Below are 12,907 nucleotides of genomic sequence, written 5' to 3' on the forward strand. Positions count from 1 at the left end.
TAATACCCGCGCACGTGCACGGCAAGTTGTAGAAGGCACGTGATCCATCACCAAACAGTCGGACCGCCGCTGAGAGATCTTTTTGTGTACGGCACGCATTTCTCGTTGCCTGAAAGTGAACAAATGAAAAGGAAACAGAGTAACAGTTTAAAACAATAATGGACTGTCGGTGTTCCCGATAAACGTGAGCGTCGAAATTACGTCAAATGGAAGAATTTCTTGAACACCTATTTCATTTTCTTCTTTATTAAACACTTTCCGCAGCTTCTTTGCAATACAAATATTGAATGTTAAAGACAGTATAAAGTGACGAGATAGAGGTTATTACATGGATAATGTTAGAGTGGATGTCACTGCGACTTGAAATCGTTTAAAGTTTCATTGCCAATGTTTAGGGCTCCAACCCGTTAAAGTATTTATTCGAGTGAGTTCAGCAGAAATGTTGACAATCCTATACAACATGAAGGGTGCCAAAGGAAGATATTTTGAATTTCGTACCATAAAGAGCATCCGGACAATTCTAATGTGATTAATGTATTTTCTGAGAGAAGCGACACGAAATAACTTGTATGTAATATTTAGATCCCAAATAAAAGGACTGCAGTCCATACGAAAGCACCATATGAACTGGAACAATATCCCATAACAGAAGAGAACGGATATAAAAATATCCAGGTATCCGTACGACAAATCGGTCATACAATAAATAAATAAACTACTTATCTGTAATCAAGTAAAAGAAGTATTTTCCAAGGACGATGACACTGGTAGGGTAGGCAAAGCTGATGCAAATAAGTGGTGGCGGCGATACTTAATGAGGGTCAGCAAGTAAATTGATGATGAGATACCTTTAAAAAGTATGGCGTTGTACTTCTGAACTGTAATCATTAAAAGTAGTAGCCTCAATTCTTTATATTATAGTGTGAAAATGTTTCTCGATATCTATGCCAATACACTACTAAAATCCCTACCAAAGAACATACACTGATAATATGTCACTTTTTTACACTTTTTTTTCAAAACGCTTCTGTATTTTGGTGTTATGAATCTTCTAACTGATCTGATACGGCCCACCTTGACCTCCTCAGCACTTCACAGTAATAAACCCATCGTCACCAATTATTTGTTTTATAAACACTCCTGGAAATGGAAAAAAGAACACATTGACACCGGTGTGTCAGACCCACCATACTTGCTCCGGACACTGCGAGAGGGCTGTACAAGCAATGATCACACGCACGGCACAGCGGACACACCAGGAACCGCGGTGTTGGCCGTCGAATGGCGCTAGCTGCGCAGCATTTGTGCACCGCCGCCGTCAGTGTCAGCCAGTTTGCCGTGGCATACGGAGCTCCATCGCAGTCTTTAACACTGGTAGCATGCCGCGACAGCGTGGACGTGAACCGTATGTGCAGTTGACGGACTTTGAGCGAGGGCGTATAGTGGGCATGCGGGAGGCCGGGTGGACGTACCGCCGAATTGCTCAACACGTGGGGCGTGAGGTCTCCACAGTACATCGATGTTGTCGCCAGTGGTCGGCGGAAGGTGCACGTGCCCGTAGACCTGGGACCGGACCGCAGCGATGCACGGATGCACGCCAAGACCGTAGGATCCTACGCAGTGCCGTAGGGGACCGCACCGCCACTTCCCAGCAAATTACGGACACTGTTGCTCCTGGGGTATCGGCGAGGACCATTCGCAACCGTCTCCATGAAGCTGGGCTACGGTCCCGCACACCGTTAGGCCGTCTTCCGCTCACGCCCCAACATCGTGCAGCCCGCCTCCAGTGGTGTCGCGACAGGCGTGAATGGAGGGACGAATGGAGACGTGTCGTCTTCAGCGATGAGAGTCGCTTCTGCCTTGGTGCCAATGATGGTCGTATGCGTGTTTGGTGCCGTGCAGGTGAGCGCCACAATCAGGACTGCATACGACCGAGGCACACAGGGCCAACACCCGGCATCATGGTGTGGGGAGCGATCTCCTACACTGGCCGTACACCACTAGTGATCGTCGAGGGGACACTGAATAGTGCACGGTACATCCAAACCGTCATCGAACCCATCGTTCTACCATTCCTAGACCGGCAAGGGTACTTGCTGTTCCAACAGGACAATGCACGTCCGCATGTATCCCGTGCCACCCAACGTGCTCTAGAAGGTGTAAGTCAACTACCCTGGCCAGCAAGATCTCCGGATCTGTCCCCCATTGAGCATGTTTGGGACTGGATGAAGCGTCGTCTCACGCGGTCTGCACGTCCAGCACGAACGCTGGTGCAACTGAGGCGCCAGGTGGAAATGGCATGGCAAGCCGTTCCACAGGACTACATCCAGCATCTCTACGATCGTCTCCATGGGAGAATAGCAGCCTGCATTGCTGCGAAAGGTGGATATACACTGTACTAGTGCCGACATTGTGCGTGCTCTGTTGCCTGTGTCTATGTGCCTGTGGTTCTGTCAGTGTGATCATGTGATGTATCTGACCCCAGGAATGTGTCAATAAAGTTTCCCCTTCCTGGGACAATGAATTCACGGTGTTCTTATTTCAATTTCCAGGAGTGTATTTCAAAGCTGTCTAACCGTAGAATTACTGCCCTCTATTGTTTCTTCTAGTACCATGAAAATTGTTCGATAATGTCTTAACACGTTTTCTGTCATCGTAATATTCTGTCACGTTCTTTTCCTCACCATTTCTGCAAAGATCCTCCTCATTTATCTTCTCCAAACTTAATTCCTAGAATGCTTCTGTAACATCACAACTCAGACAGTTTGAGTCTCTTCTTTTATGGTTTTCCCATAGCTTATAAGCTTCTTTTTTTCATGTCGGATTCACCCATAGTACGTCTGAGTGCATAACTGCGTAAAAGCATCGAATAACCTCCAGCTGTTATTGTGGTCCTCAGGCTGACGATGTGTTTCGTGCATCTGTCCACGCTGTTTTATCCTCCTCCTATCTCTATAACTACTGCAAGCTACATCCACCTGAACTTCTTACAGCCAGTTACAAATGCTTAAAAAGAGTCAAGCAGATGAAGGAAGCCAACGGGCTTGCCACAGTGTCAATACCGGATCCCGTGAGATCATCGAAGTCTCGGAGTCGCTCATTAAAGACAAAGCTTCTGATGAAAGTCTGTGTGTGTGTGTGTGTGTGTGTGTGTGTGTGTGTGTGCCCGCGCTTAGAAAGAAGCATCATAGCAGCATCATGATAAGTTAAAAGATACTGTACGAGAAAGAAGAAGTGGTATCATTTGCTATGGAGGCAACATGGAGCTGCTAATATACGGAAGCTTAGCAGAAGTTTTCATGAATTACACATTGTATTCAGCTCAGCGTCTAGATACTTTCAGGCAAATTGATGAGTAGACTTGTAAAACGTATAGGTCACTGTCAGCGATAAATACTAGACTAATGTTATTCTAGACGGTTGGGCAAGCATTGACTAAGCTAAGTCATTTTAACCCGGATAATTTCCTGATCCGTATCCTCGGAAGTGGAGTTCAGTACCGTGTCGATGTACTCACGAACTTATTTAGTGGATTTATTAAAGTACTATATTAAGACTGTAAACAGTGTAAAAGTTTCCCAGACATTTTACAGTAAAGTAAAAGAACTGTGCTTTCCATTTTTAAATCTAAAATAACAGACATTCATTTGCTTGTTAATTGTAAACCAGAAATTGCTTTACAAATGAAGGAGAAATTGAAGTGCTATTTATGTATCATACATTATAGTAAACTGCTATAAGAGAAATATGTTATTCACAGTTTCTATGCCAAGTGTAAGCGTTGCTAATACCGTTGCTGCCAGAATTGCTATATTCTGTTTCTCCTGTTTAGTGCATAAATACAAATTTTAGTAATTAACTGACAGTGTGATACATGTTACACTTTGCTATTAGAAAATAGGTTCAGTTTCACGTCTCACTGCATTTCCAATTCATTCGGTAGTAATTTTCCTTGGGACTGAATACATGTACTTCTTTCACTACTTGACGGAAAGTTTAAGAGGGGAATGTTATTATTACAGTAAATTAATGTTCTGGTCTAGTGCTGTTTCAGAGAGAAACCGAAGTTCTAATAAATGTCCTAATAGAACTGGTGAACATTTTTCTAACATTACCGCAAAATACATGGTGCGTTTCTGCAGCTTTACGGTTTCGGAACTTCTACATAACTGTATAAATAAGGTGAATGTGATGTCGTATTGCCGTCCAATAGCTAAAGTAACACAAAGACGGCACAAGTCGGTTTAAATTTCAACAGGTATAGCCGCAAAAATTTTTACAACACGGTAAGTTTCAAGTTTATATAAGGTTGTTTCACAAAGACATTTTTAAAAATTTAGCTACAGGTTCATTACACCAAAACAAGAAAAATCGTCCAGTAATCATGGGTTGTAAAACGCATGATTTTATAGCTATGAGCACTTGTTCGTCCTTGATACTGTGAAACACATCTTCTACTGCAAGCTCTTTGCTTTCCATATTTTTGAAGGAGGTATTATGGAGCAGAAAAAGAAAAAATGTCCAGTAAACGTGGACTGTAAGAGCTATCAGCCCTTGTTCATCTCCGCTAATGTGAAATGCGTCTCTTCTACTGAACTAGTTCTCATAGGTCTTAAAATATGCACTATATAGTCAATTTTTACTGAATTTTTTTTCCTTTTTTGGTGTAAGGAAGCTGCCCCAAATATTTAATCCGTCCTTCTATGTCACCCTGCGTATACTTTTAAATACGGAAGTTGGAAAGAGGTATCAAAGCCCCTGTAACCGGCCTCTACTGACAAAGCTCTGCCTGATTTGACGGTACAGATCAAGAAAAATGGCCGTCAGCAGACACCTCGGTCGTATCATTCGACTCGCTAATACACCAATGGGAAATGTCACTTGATTAAAAAGAAAACTGTACATGCAAATGTGGGCCTGGGTGCCTAGGTCGCAATAATAAGGTGCATACCTCGCCATCACTGCAGTGCGACTTACATACCCTAGGCTCCAGCCACTTTTCAGACCACTACTTGTCTCTTTCTTACTGTCGTGAATTGAGAATGCATAAGCGTGCAGAATCGAGAGGGGAAGGTACTCACACAGCAGGTCGAGACGGACCGTCTTCTCCTGGGGCAGCACCAGCTTGGTGTTGGAGGCCTGGCACTTGAAGGCAGTGTTGAGCTGCTGGCGGGACACGCGCGGCACCTCCAGGCGGTTGACGACCACGTGGCGGCCAACGGCCTGTAGCTGACCCTCCGTCAGCCGGTCGTCGACGAACCACGACACCGTCGGCGGCGGTCTGCCTGCAACACGCCTGTCCCTCACCAGCCGCTCGCGACAACAGCAGCACACTGGGAAATCATCCACGAAAGATAGTTGCTGTTAACTCAATTTATGGGGGAAAATTAATGTTTGATTACACTGACAAGCCTAAACATTACGACCATCTCTGCATAGCCTCGAAGCAGAGCGTCAAAACACTATACTTGTTGTACAAGTATGAAATCTGAATTTGGCTCTAATAATTACACGTCTGTTGTTTGAAACTGATAAACAATATTTTATTCAAAATAATCTCCACTGATACTTATACCGGGTGATCAAAAAGTCAGTATAAATTTGACACTGAATAAATCACGGAATAATGTAGATAGAGAGGTACATATTGACACACATGCATGGAATGACTTGGGGTTTTATTAGAACAAAAAAAAAAATACAATCGTTTAAAAAATGTCCGACAGATGGAGCTTCATCTGATCACAATAGCAATAATTAGCATAACAAAGTAAGACAAAGTAAAGATGATGTTCTTTACAGGAAATGCTCAATATGTCCACCATCATTCCTCAACAATAGCTGTAGTCGAGGAATAATGTTGTGAACAACACTGTAAAGCATGTCCGCAGTTATGGTGAGGCATTGGCGTCGGATGTTGTCTTTCAGCATCCCTAGAGATGTCGGTCGATCACGATACACTTGCGACTTCAGGTAACCCCAAAGCCAATAATAGCACGGACTGTGGTCTGGGGATCTGGGAGGCCAAGCATGACGAATGTGGCGGCTGAGCACACGTTCATCACCAAACGACGCGCGCAAGAGATCTTTCACACGTCTAGCAATCCTTTTTTTTCTGTTCTGATAAAACCCCATGTCATTCCAAGCATGCGTGTCAATTTTTACCTCTCTATCTACATTATTCCGTGGTTTATTAAGTTTTCAAATATATACTGAGTTTTTGATCACCCGGTACATTTCTTCCTACCTCTCCGGCGGACCATGAATGCCATGCCAAAAAGCAGTTCTTTTTTGAACCAGTCAGTACATTTTCAGATATTATTGTGTCTCAGGAAATTCATTTTGAAAATGGTTCAACAAAATCTAGGGCACTTGGCACAGACCAATGCCGACATTAACTGGTTAATACAAAAAAAAAATACAAAAAAATATTGGCCTGTAGGCAAAATGGTTGCTGCTTTCGGCCTCTGTTCTCTAGCCTCTGTCACCATGTCGCAATTGTCTGTTAGAAACGTTTCGAGAAAGAAGGGAAAGACAACAAGTAAAAATTACAGACTGAACTGCCATGTGCACAAATTATGTGCAAGTTATTAGCAATGTATGCATTTGAGCGACCAAACTCCGCACTCTGTCATATAAGCATTGTATTTTAGTACAATGAAGGTAAATATTCAACAGAGACAAGTTCACATCATCCTATAAATTTCTGTATTTTCTTTATTTGAATGGCTCTTAATTGATTGTGTAAATTGTACAATCAACTTATTCTCTTAGTCTGAAAATATCATGAAATTGGAAATTTGTGGTAAGGTCTTATGAGGCCAAACTGCTCAGGTAATCAGTCCCTAAGCTTACACACTACTTAATCTAACTTAAACTTACTTACGCTAAGGACAACACACACACCCATGGCCGATGGAGGACTCGATCCAACGGCGGGGGATGCCGTGCGGACCGTGACAAGCCGCCTGAGACCGCGCGGCTGCCCAGTGCGGCGGAAATATTGTAGAATTAAAGGAAAATTGTATTAAATGTATCACATTTAAAACAACTAAATTCTCATATCTCGTCGTGAGAACAGTTTATTCTTAAATATTTCTTTCAGCTGATTGAAAAATAACAGTAGACAGAAGAGAATAGACGCAGAAAGCAGCAATCTTTTTCTCTGCAGTTCAGTACTTTTTTTTGTTTTGCATATGTTGATGTTTGTACGCAGCACGTACGTACCTTTTGTGGAACACTTGTCCGTTAGAGAACCAAATACATTCCACAACGTAGGTCTGTATGTTGTGGACTCGTCGTACCACTATTGCACAGAGAAGACTTTATTACTAATTACAGAGCAATTAGCGGTATTTCGAATTTGTAGGATACCAAATGAAGTAGATTATGCGGCACAATGTGCATATGTCCCCGTGCCATCATTCGACTCTTAGTTGATAAGTTGAAATAAGAATTACACTACCTGTGAATTAACAGTAACACGGTTCAAACGCAGGGAATAATTTGGACTTATTTGAAAATTTTATATGGAAAGAGGATCATATTTTTTTTTTAGGTAGGAACCTTGTGTATGTATTCCACACTTATTTTATAGAAAATATACGCGTACGTCAATTGATACGTGAAACATTCACAATATCACCATCCCTTTGTACTGGTGATTTGCGTGCTTACAATGTCAGAATACCAATACGGTTCCAGTGGGTACACGTCAGAAGTCGGACCCCTCTAAACTAAAGAAACGTTATTCGAGCTGCTGCAAGGAGCGAACGAATTTCTTATCATGAAACTTAAATAAATTTTAAACAAAGAGGAACATGGGGTAAAATAAAAGAAAAAACTCTTACTAAAAATAAAACGAGGGAAGATGCAGTAGAAAAAAGATCATTCTGGAATGTCAAATTATGATTGTACAAGAGTCATCAAATAACATAGCCAGTAGTAAGAAACGTATTATACAACAAAAGGCTCCTGCTGCGTTAAATATTTCGTTACGGGCACAACATTCCATGCATGTCAAAACCCAATAATGAAAGAGTCGCAACTAAAAGTGTAAAGAATGTCGTGGTGCAGATTATTTAATGAAATTAAATACGTACATAATCCACGAAACCAAGACTTCTTAACGAAAACCACGTAAGAAAGTATTAAAGATGTACCAGTAGGATATTTTAATGCGTATGACGGGACACGAGAATGAGATGTATACAATGGGTAGTATTATAGAGATAACAAAAATCTAGGTGTTACGCTGTTTACATTTACGGATTTTTCTGTGAAAGCTTTGTTACTTTCGGTGGAATTACCTGCTATGGTGTCAGAAGTGCTCCACACGTCATCCACACACTGTATGACGAAACCGCATGGTGGTGCATAGTTTGGCATCCAATATGCAACAGAGTTTCCGAAAGACCGTGCGAGTACATTGATTTCCATTACAAGGCTCGACTGGATTTTAATACGTTCGCGAAGTAGTTACAAAAGCGAGATGAATCACAAAGGAACTATACGGTATTTTATACCTCCAAAGAGATTGCTACAGAAAAGTAATGGGTCAAAGCAGTTGTAAATGAACAAAGAAATTTCCGCAAAACCTCCCGAAGAAATGCGCAAATACATGCTAAAAATTATAATAAGGTAAGTTTCTCATATCAAACACATTCCGTATTTTATACTCTAGCAGAAAAAATATTCATAGGGTGGTGGCAAGCTAGAGTATATTTGGTAGGATTATCAGGAACTTTTATACATGTGTGACAACATAGGACGTTAATGTTTCGGTTCAGATGAAGAATATGGGAGCAGTGGATGAAAACAACTTAAGCAACAGTTTGATGAAATTGTCAGAAACGTATAAAGCATCAGGTTTGAGGATTTGAAGCTTCTGAGTTCAATTAAGGTATTTCAATTCTATTAACCAAAAGTAAATGTACATTAGTTTCAGAAACCATTAAAATCAAATACTGAAAAATCTGCAACAGAGTGCCTACTTTGCATGCAGTAACGGTTCGTCTCACAGCTCTTTCAATTCTTTTCTCCAAAAGTTCCATCCGATAACTTCGATTTATTACCTAAATATGAAAGAACACCATAACAATAAATATATGAAATAAAAATAGGTGAGTGCGTAACATTTTTGTCTGATAATCATGAAGTCACTGATTCAATTCTTGATTAATGTTTATTATCGAATCGCAATATTAGTTAACAAATACTATTGTGAATCATAACTTTTTATAAGAAGAATATCTTCATTTTTACATACCAATGATAGAAAAATTTAGTGTTTATAATAAATTAAATATTTTTAGTAATGTTAAACTTGTGTTTATAACAATACATTCGCAACTTCCTCTAATAAAAAAACGTTTTATGTTTCATTTAATGTTTCCCAGTTTTGCTCAAAAATACTAATTCATCAAGAATATCTATGTGCTTAGAAATTAGATATGAAAATGTTGTTCTGATCAAAGTATTATAAATGACAGAACGAAATCAGCAGTTTTTCTACTCATCTCATTTACACATTTGTTAAATAAAAATATTAAGCAAAATACTGCCTCATTTAGTACCCTCCAACAGGAATATACATTACGACTCGCATGAATATTTCTTAGTTTACATATCAGTTTGATGATAATTTATGAATTCAAAGCAGAGTTTCAACAAATTAGCCGCTAGCGAGAATCGAACCAGTGAACTCGTGATTACAGGACTAGTAAGGAAACCTACATAGCTTGCTATTCAGATAAAACGAATTAATTTTTTGTGCCAAACAACAAATGGAAAACTTCAAAATCGGTTTCTTGGTATGTTTCTGAGAATCGGATCATACTGCTATAGGAACCCAATATCCGCTCAATGTACTCACTTTCAGGTCCAGTAAATATGGAGAAAATCAAAGAAAACCTCGTTTGCCAAGCCATCTTGTTAGCTGGTGAACAGCTTCTGTCACATAAACCTGAAGAGACACTAACTTTCAGAAATCTGGGTTTACAAAATAGGTAAGTGGAGCGAGAAGACGACTTAAGTAAGATAAAATGGGGCACGCCAGGGAAATCAGCGGGGTGAAGATAAACGAAGAGGCCAGTTGTCTTAGAATCAGGTATAGAGTATTAAGAGAGAGGAACAAAGCAGAGAAGAGTTCCAGATGTTAGTATAGTTGTAAATATAAAGATTAAAAAGACAATGGACACATTGAAGGAAGTTTAAGTAATGAATAGATGCTGTTATATGCCAGTAAAATAGAACTACTGTGCTATGTGATAATGGATAATTGTAATATTCAAAAGGCAAATACCGAGGTACAGTTTTGTAATTCGAAATTTGGTGACAGCAGAAGTATCCTGTTTTTCAGAATAAATTACATTTGTCAGTTGTAATTATACTTTTATTCACTTTACCAATTTCGATAGTGTAATGTGCCTCCCATGAACGATGGACCTTGCCATTGGTTGGGAGGCTAGCGTGCCTGAGCGATACAGATTGCCGAACTATAGGTGAAACCACAACAGAGGGGTATCTGTTGAGAGGCCAGACAAATGTGTGGTTCCTGAAGAGGGACAGCAGCCTTTTCAGTAGCTGCAGGGGCAACAGTCTGGATGATTGACTGATCTGTCCCTGTAACATTAACAAAAATGGCCTTGTTGTGGTGGTACTGCGGACAGCTGAAACGAAGGAGAACTACAACTGTAATTCTTCCGGAGGCATGCAATTTTACTGTATGGTTAAATAATGATGGCGTCCTCTTGGGTAAAATATTCTGGAGGTAAAATAGTTCCCCATTTGGATCTCCAGGCGAGGACTACACAGGAGGACGTCGCTATCAGGGGAAAGAAAACTGGTGTTACGGATCGGAGCGTGGGATGTCAGATCCCTTAATCGGGCAGGTCGGTTAAAAAATTTAAAAAGGGAAATGGATAGCTTAAAACTTGATATAGTGGGAATTATTTAAGTTCGGCGGCAGGAGAAACAAGACTTCTGGTCGTGGGAATACAGGGCTATATATACAAAATCAAATAGGGGTAATGCAGGAGTAGGTTTAAAAATGAATAAAAAATGGGAGCGTGGGTATGGTACACGAACAGCATAGGGAACGCATTATTGTAGCAAAGATAGACACGATGCCCACGCCTACCACAGTAGTACAGGTTTATATGCCAATTTGATCCGTAGCTGACGAGATTAAAGAAGTGTATGATGAGATAATAGAAGTTATTCAGATAGTGAATGGAGACGAAAATTTAATAGTCATGGAAGATTGGAATTCGATAGTAGGAAAAGGAAAACAAGGAAAAGTAGTAAGTCAATATGGACTGGGGGTAAGGAATGAAAGAGGGAACCGCCTGGTAGAATTTTGCACAGAGCATAACTTAATGGTAGCTAACACTTGTTTTAAGACTCAAGAAAGAAAGATGCGTATGTGGAAGAGGCCTGGAGACTCTGGAGGTTTTCAGAAAGATTACATAGTGGTAAGACAGAGATTTAGGAACCCGGCTATAAACTGTAAGACATTTCCAGGCGCAGATGTGGACTCAGACCACCATCTATTGGTTATGAACTGCAGATTAAAACTGAAGGAACTGCAAAAAGGTGGGAATTTAAGGCGACAGGACCTCGATAAACTGAAAGAACCAGAGGTTATTGAGGTTTTCAGAGAAAGCATTAGGGAAAGATTGACAATAATTGGGGAAAGAAATACACTAGATGAAGAATGGGTAGTTTTCAGAGATGAAATAATGAAGGCAGCAGAGGATCAAGTAGGTAAAAAGACGAGGGCTAGCAGAAATCCTTGGGTAACAGAAGAGATATTGAATTTGATGAAAGGAGAAAATACAAAAATGCAGTAAATGAAGGTGGCAGAAAACAGTACAAACGGCTAAAAATTTAGTTCAACAGGATGTGCAAAGTGACTAAGCAAGGATAGCTACAGGACAAATGTAAGGAAGTAGAGGCATATGTAACTAGGGGTAAGACAGATAGAGCCTACAGGAAAATTCAAGAGGCGTTTAGAGAAAAGAGAGCGACATGTACGAGGCCTGTTCAGAAAGTAAGCTCCGATTGATTGCCAAATTGAAACCACAGTGAACATCAGAAATGTTTTACTTGTAACAATTAGCTACACATTTCAGCTACGTCTCTACGTAGTCGCCGTTCTGACTTAGACTTTTGTCATAGCGTTGTACCAACTTTTCAATAGCCTCATCATAGAAGGCAGCCGCCAGTGCTTTCCGCCAATTCTCCACGCTGGCCTACACCTCGTTGTCTGTGTCAAAATGTTGTCTTCAAAGACAGCGGTTCATGTGACCAGAGATGAAACTCAGGGGGAGAAAATTGCGGACTGTATTGTGGGTAATCTCACATTTCCATTTGAAAACGATGCAGGAGCAACTTCATTGCCCCTGCAGAATGCGGCTGAGAATTGTCTTGAAGAAGAAACAGCACGACAGTTATGTAATGTTAGCTGCATAGCTTCAGGCGAAATTTCTCACCAGGCCCTCGTACTTGGCGGCAGACACTATTTTCTAGACTTCTTTACGCACTCACTGCGAGCTCAGAAATGAGAAGAGCGACGTGATGCTAACTGGGGTTATACTAGAGACACTACCCAACACATCTGTGCAAAGCTTTATCGGATTTTCATAGTCGTTTCCATTTCGCGACCGATCGGAGCTTACTTTCTGAACGCCCCTCGTATTAATATCAAGTACTAAAATGGAAAACCAGTTCTAAGCTAAGAAGGGAAGGCACAAAGGCGGAAGGAGTATATAGAGTGTCTATACAGGGGCAATGTACTTGACGTGGTCGAGCGGTTATAGGCGCTCGAGTCTGGAACCGCGCGACCGCTACGCTCGCAGGTTCTAATCTTGCCTCGGGCATGGATGTGTATGATGTCCTTAGAATA

General features: G+C 40.9%; 1 protein-coding gene across 1 annotated transcript in view; it reads right to left on the minus strand.

Moving 5' to 3' along the window:
* LOC126260324 (hemicentin-2-like) overlaps positions 1-12,907 on the minus strand; it is a 432,251-nt gene that overhangs the window by 235,879 nt on the left and 183,465 nt on the right. The window contains exon 4 of the mRNA XM_049957649.1: positions 5,082-5,285. Coding sequence (XP_049813606.1) covers positions 5,082-5,285 — 204 coding nt within the window. The remainder of the gene's footprint in view (positions 1-5,081; positions 5,286-12,907) is intronic.

Source organism: Schistocerca nitens, chromosome 5, assembly GCF_023898315.1.
Source record: "Schistocerca nitens isolate TAMUIC-IGC-003100 chromosome 5, iqSchNite1.1, whole genome shotgun sequence".
In the NCBI taxonomy this organism is placed as follows: Eukaryota; Metazoa; Arthropoda; class Insecta; order Orthoptera; family Acrididae; genus Schistocerca; species Schistocerca nitens.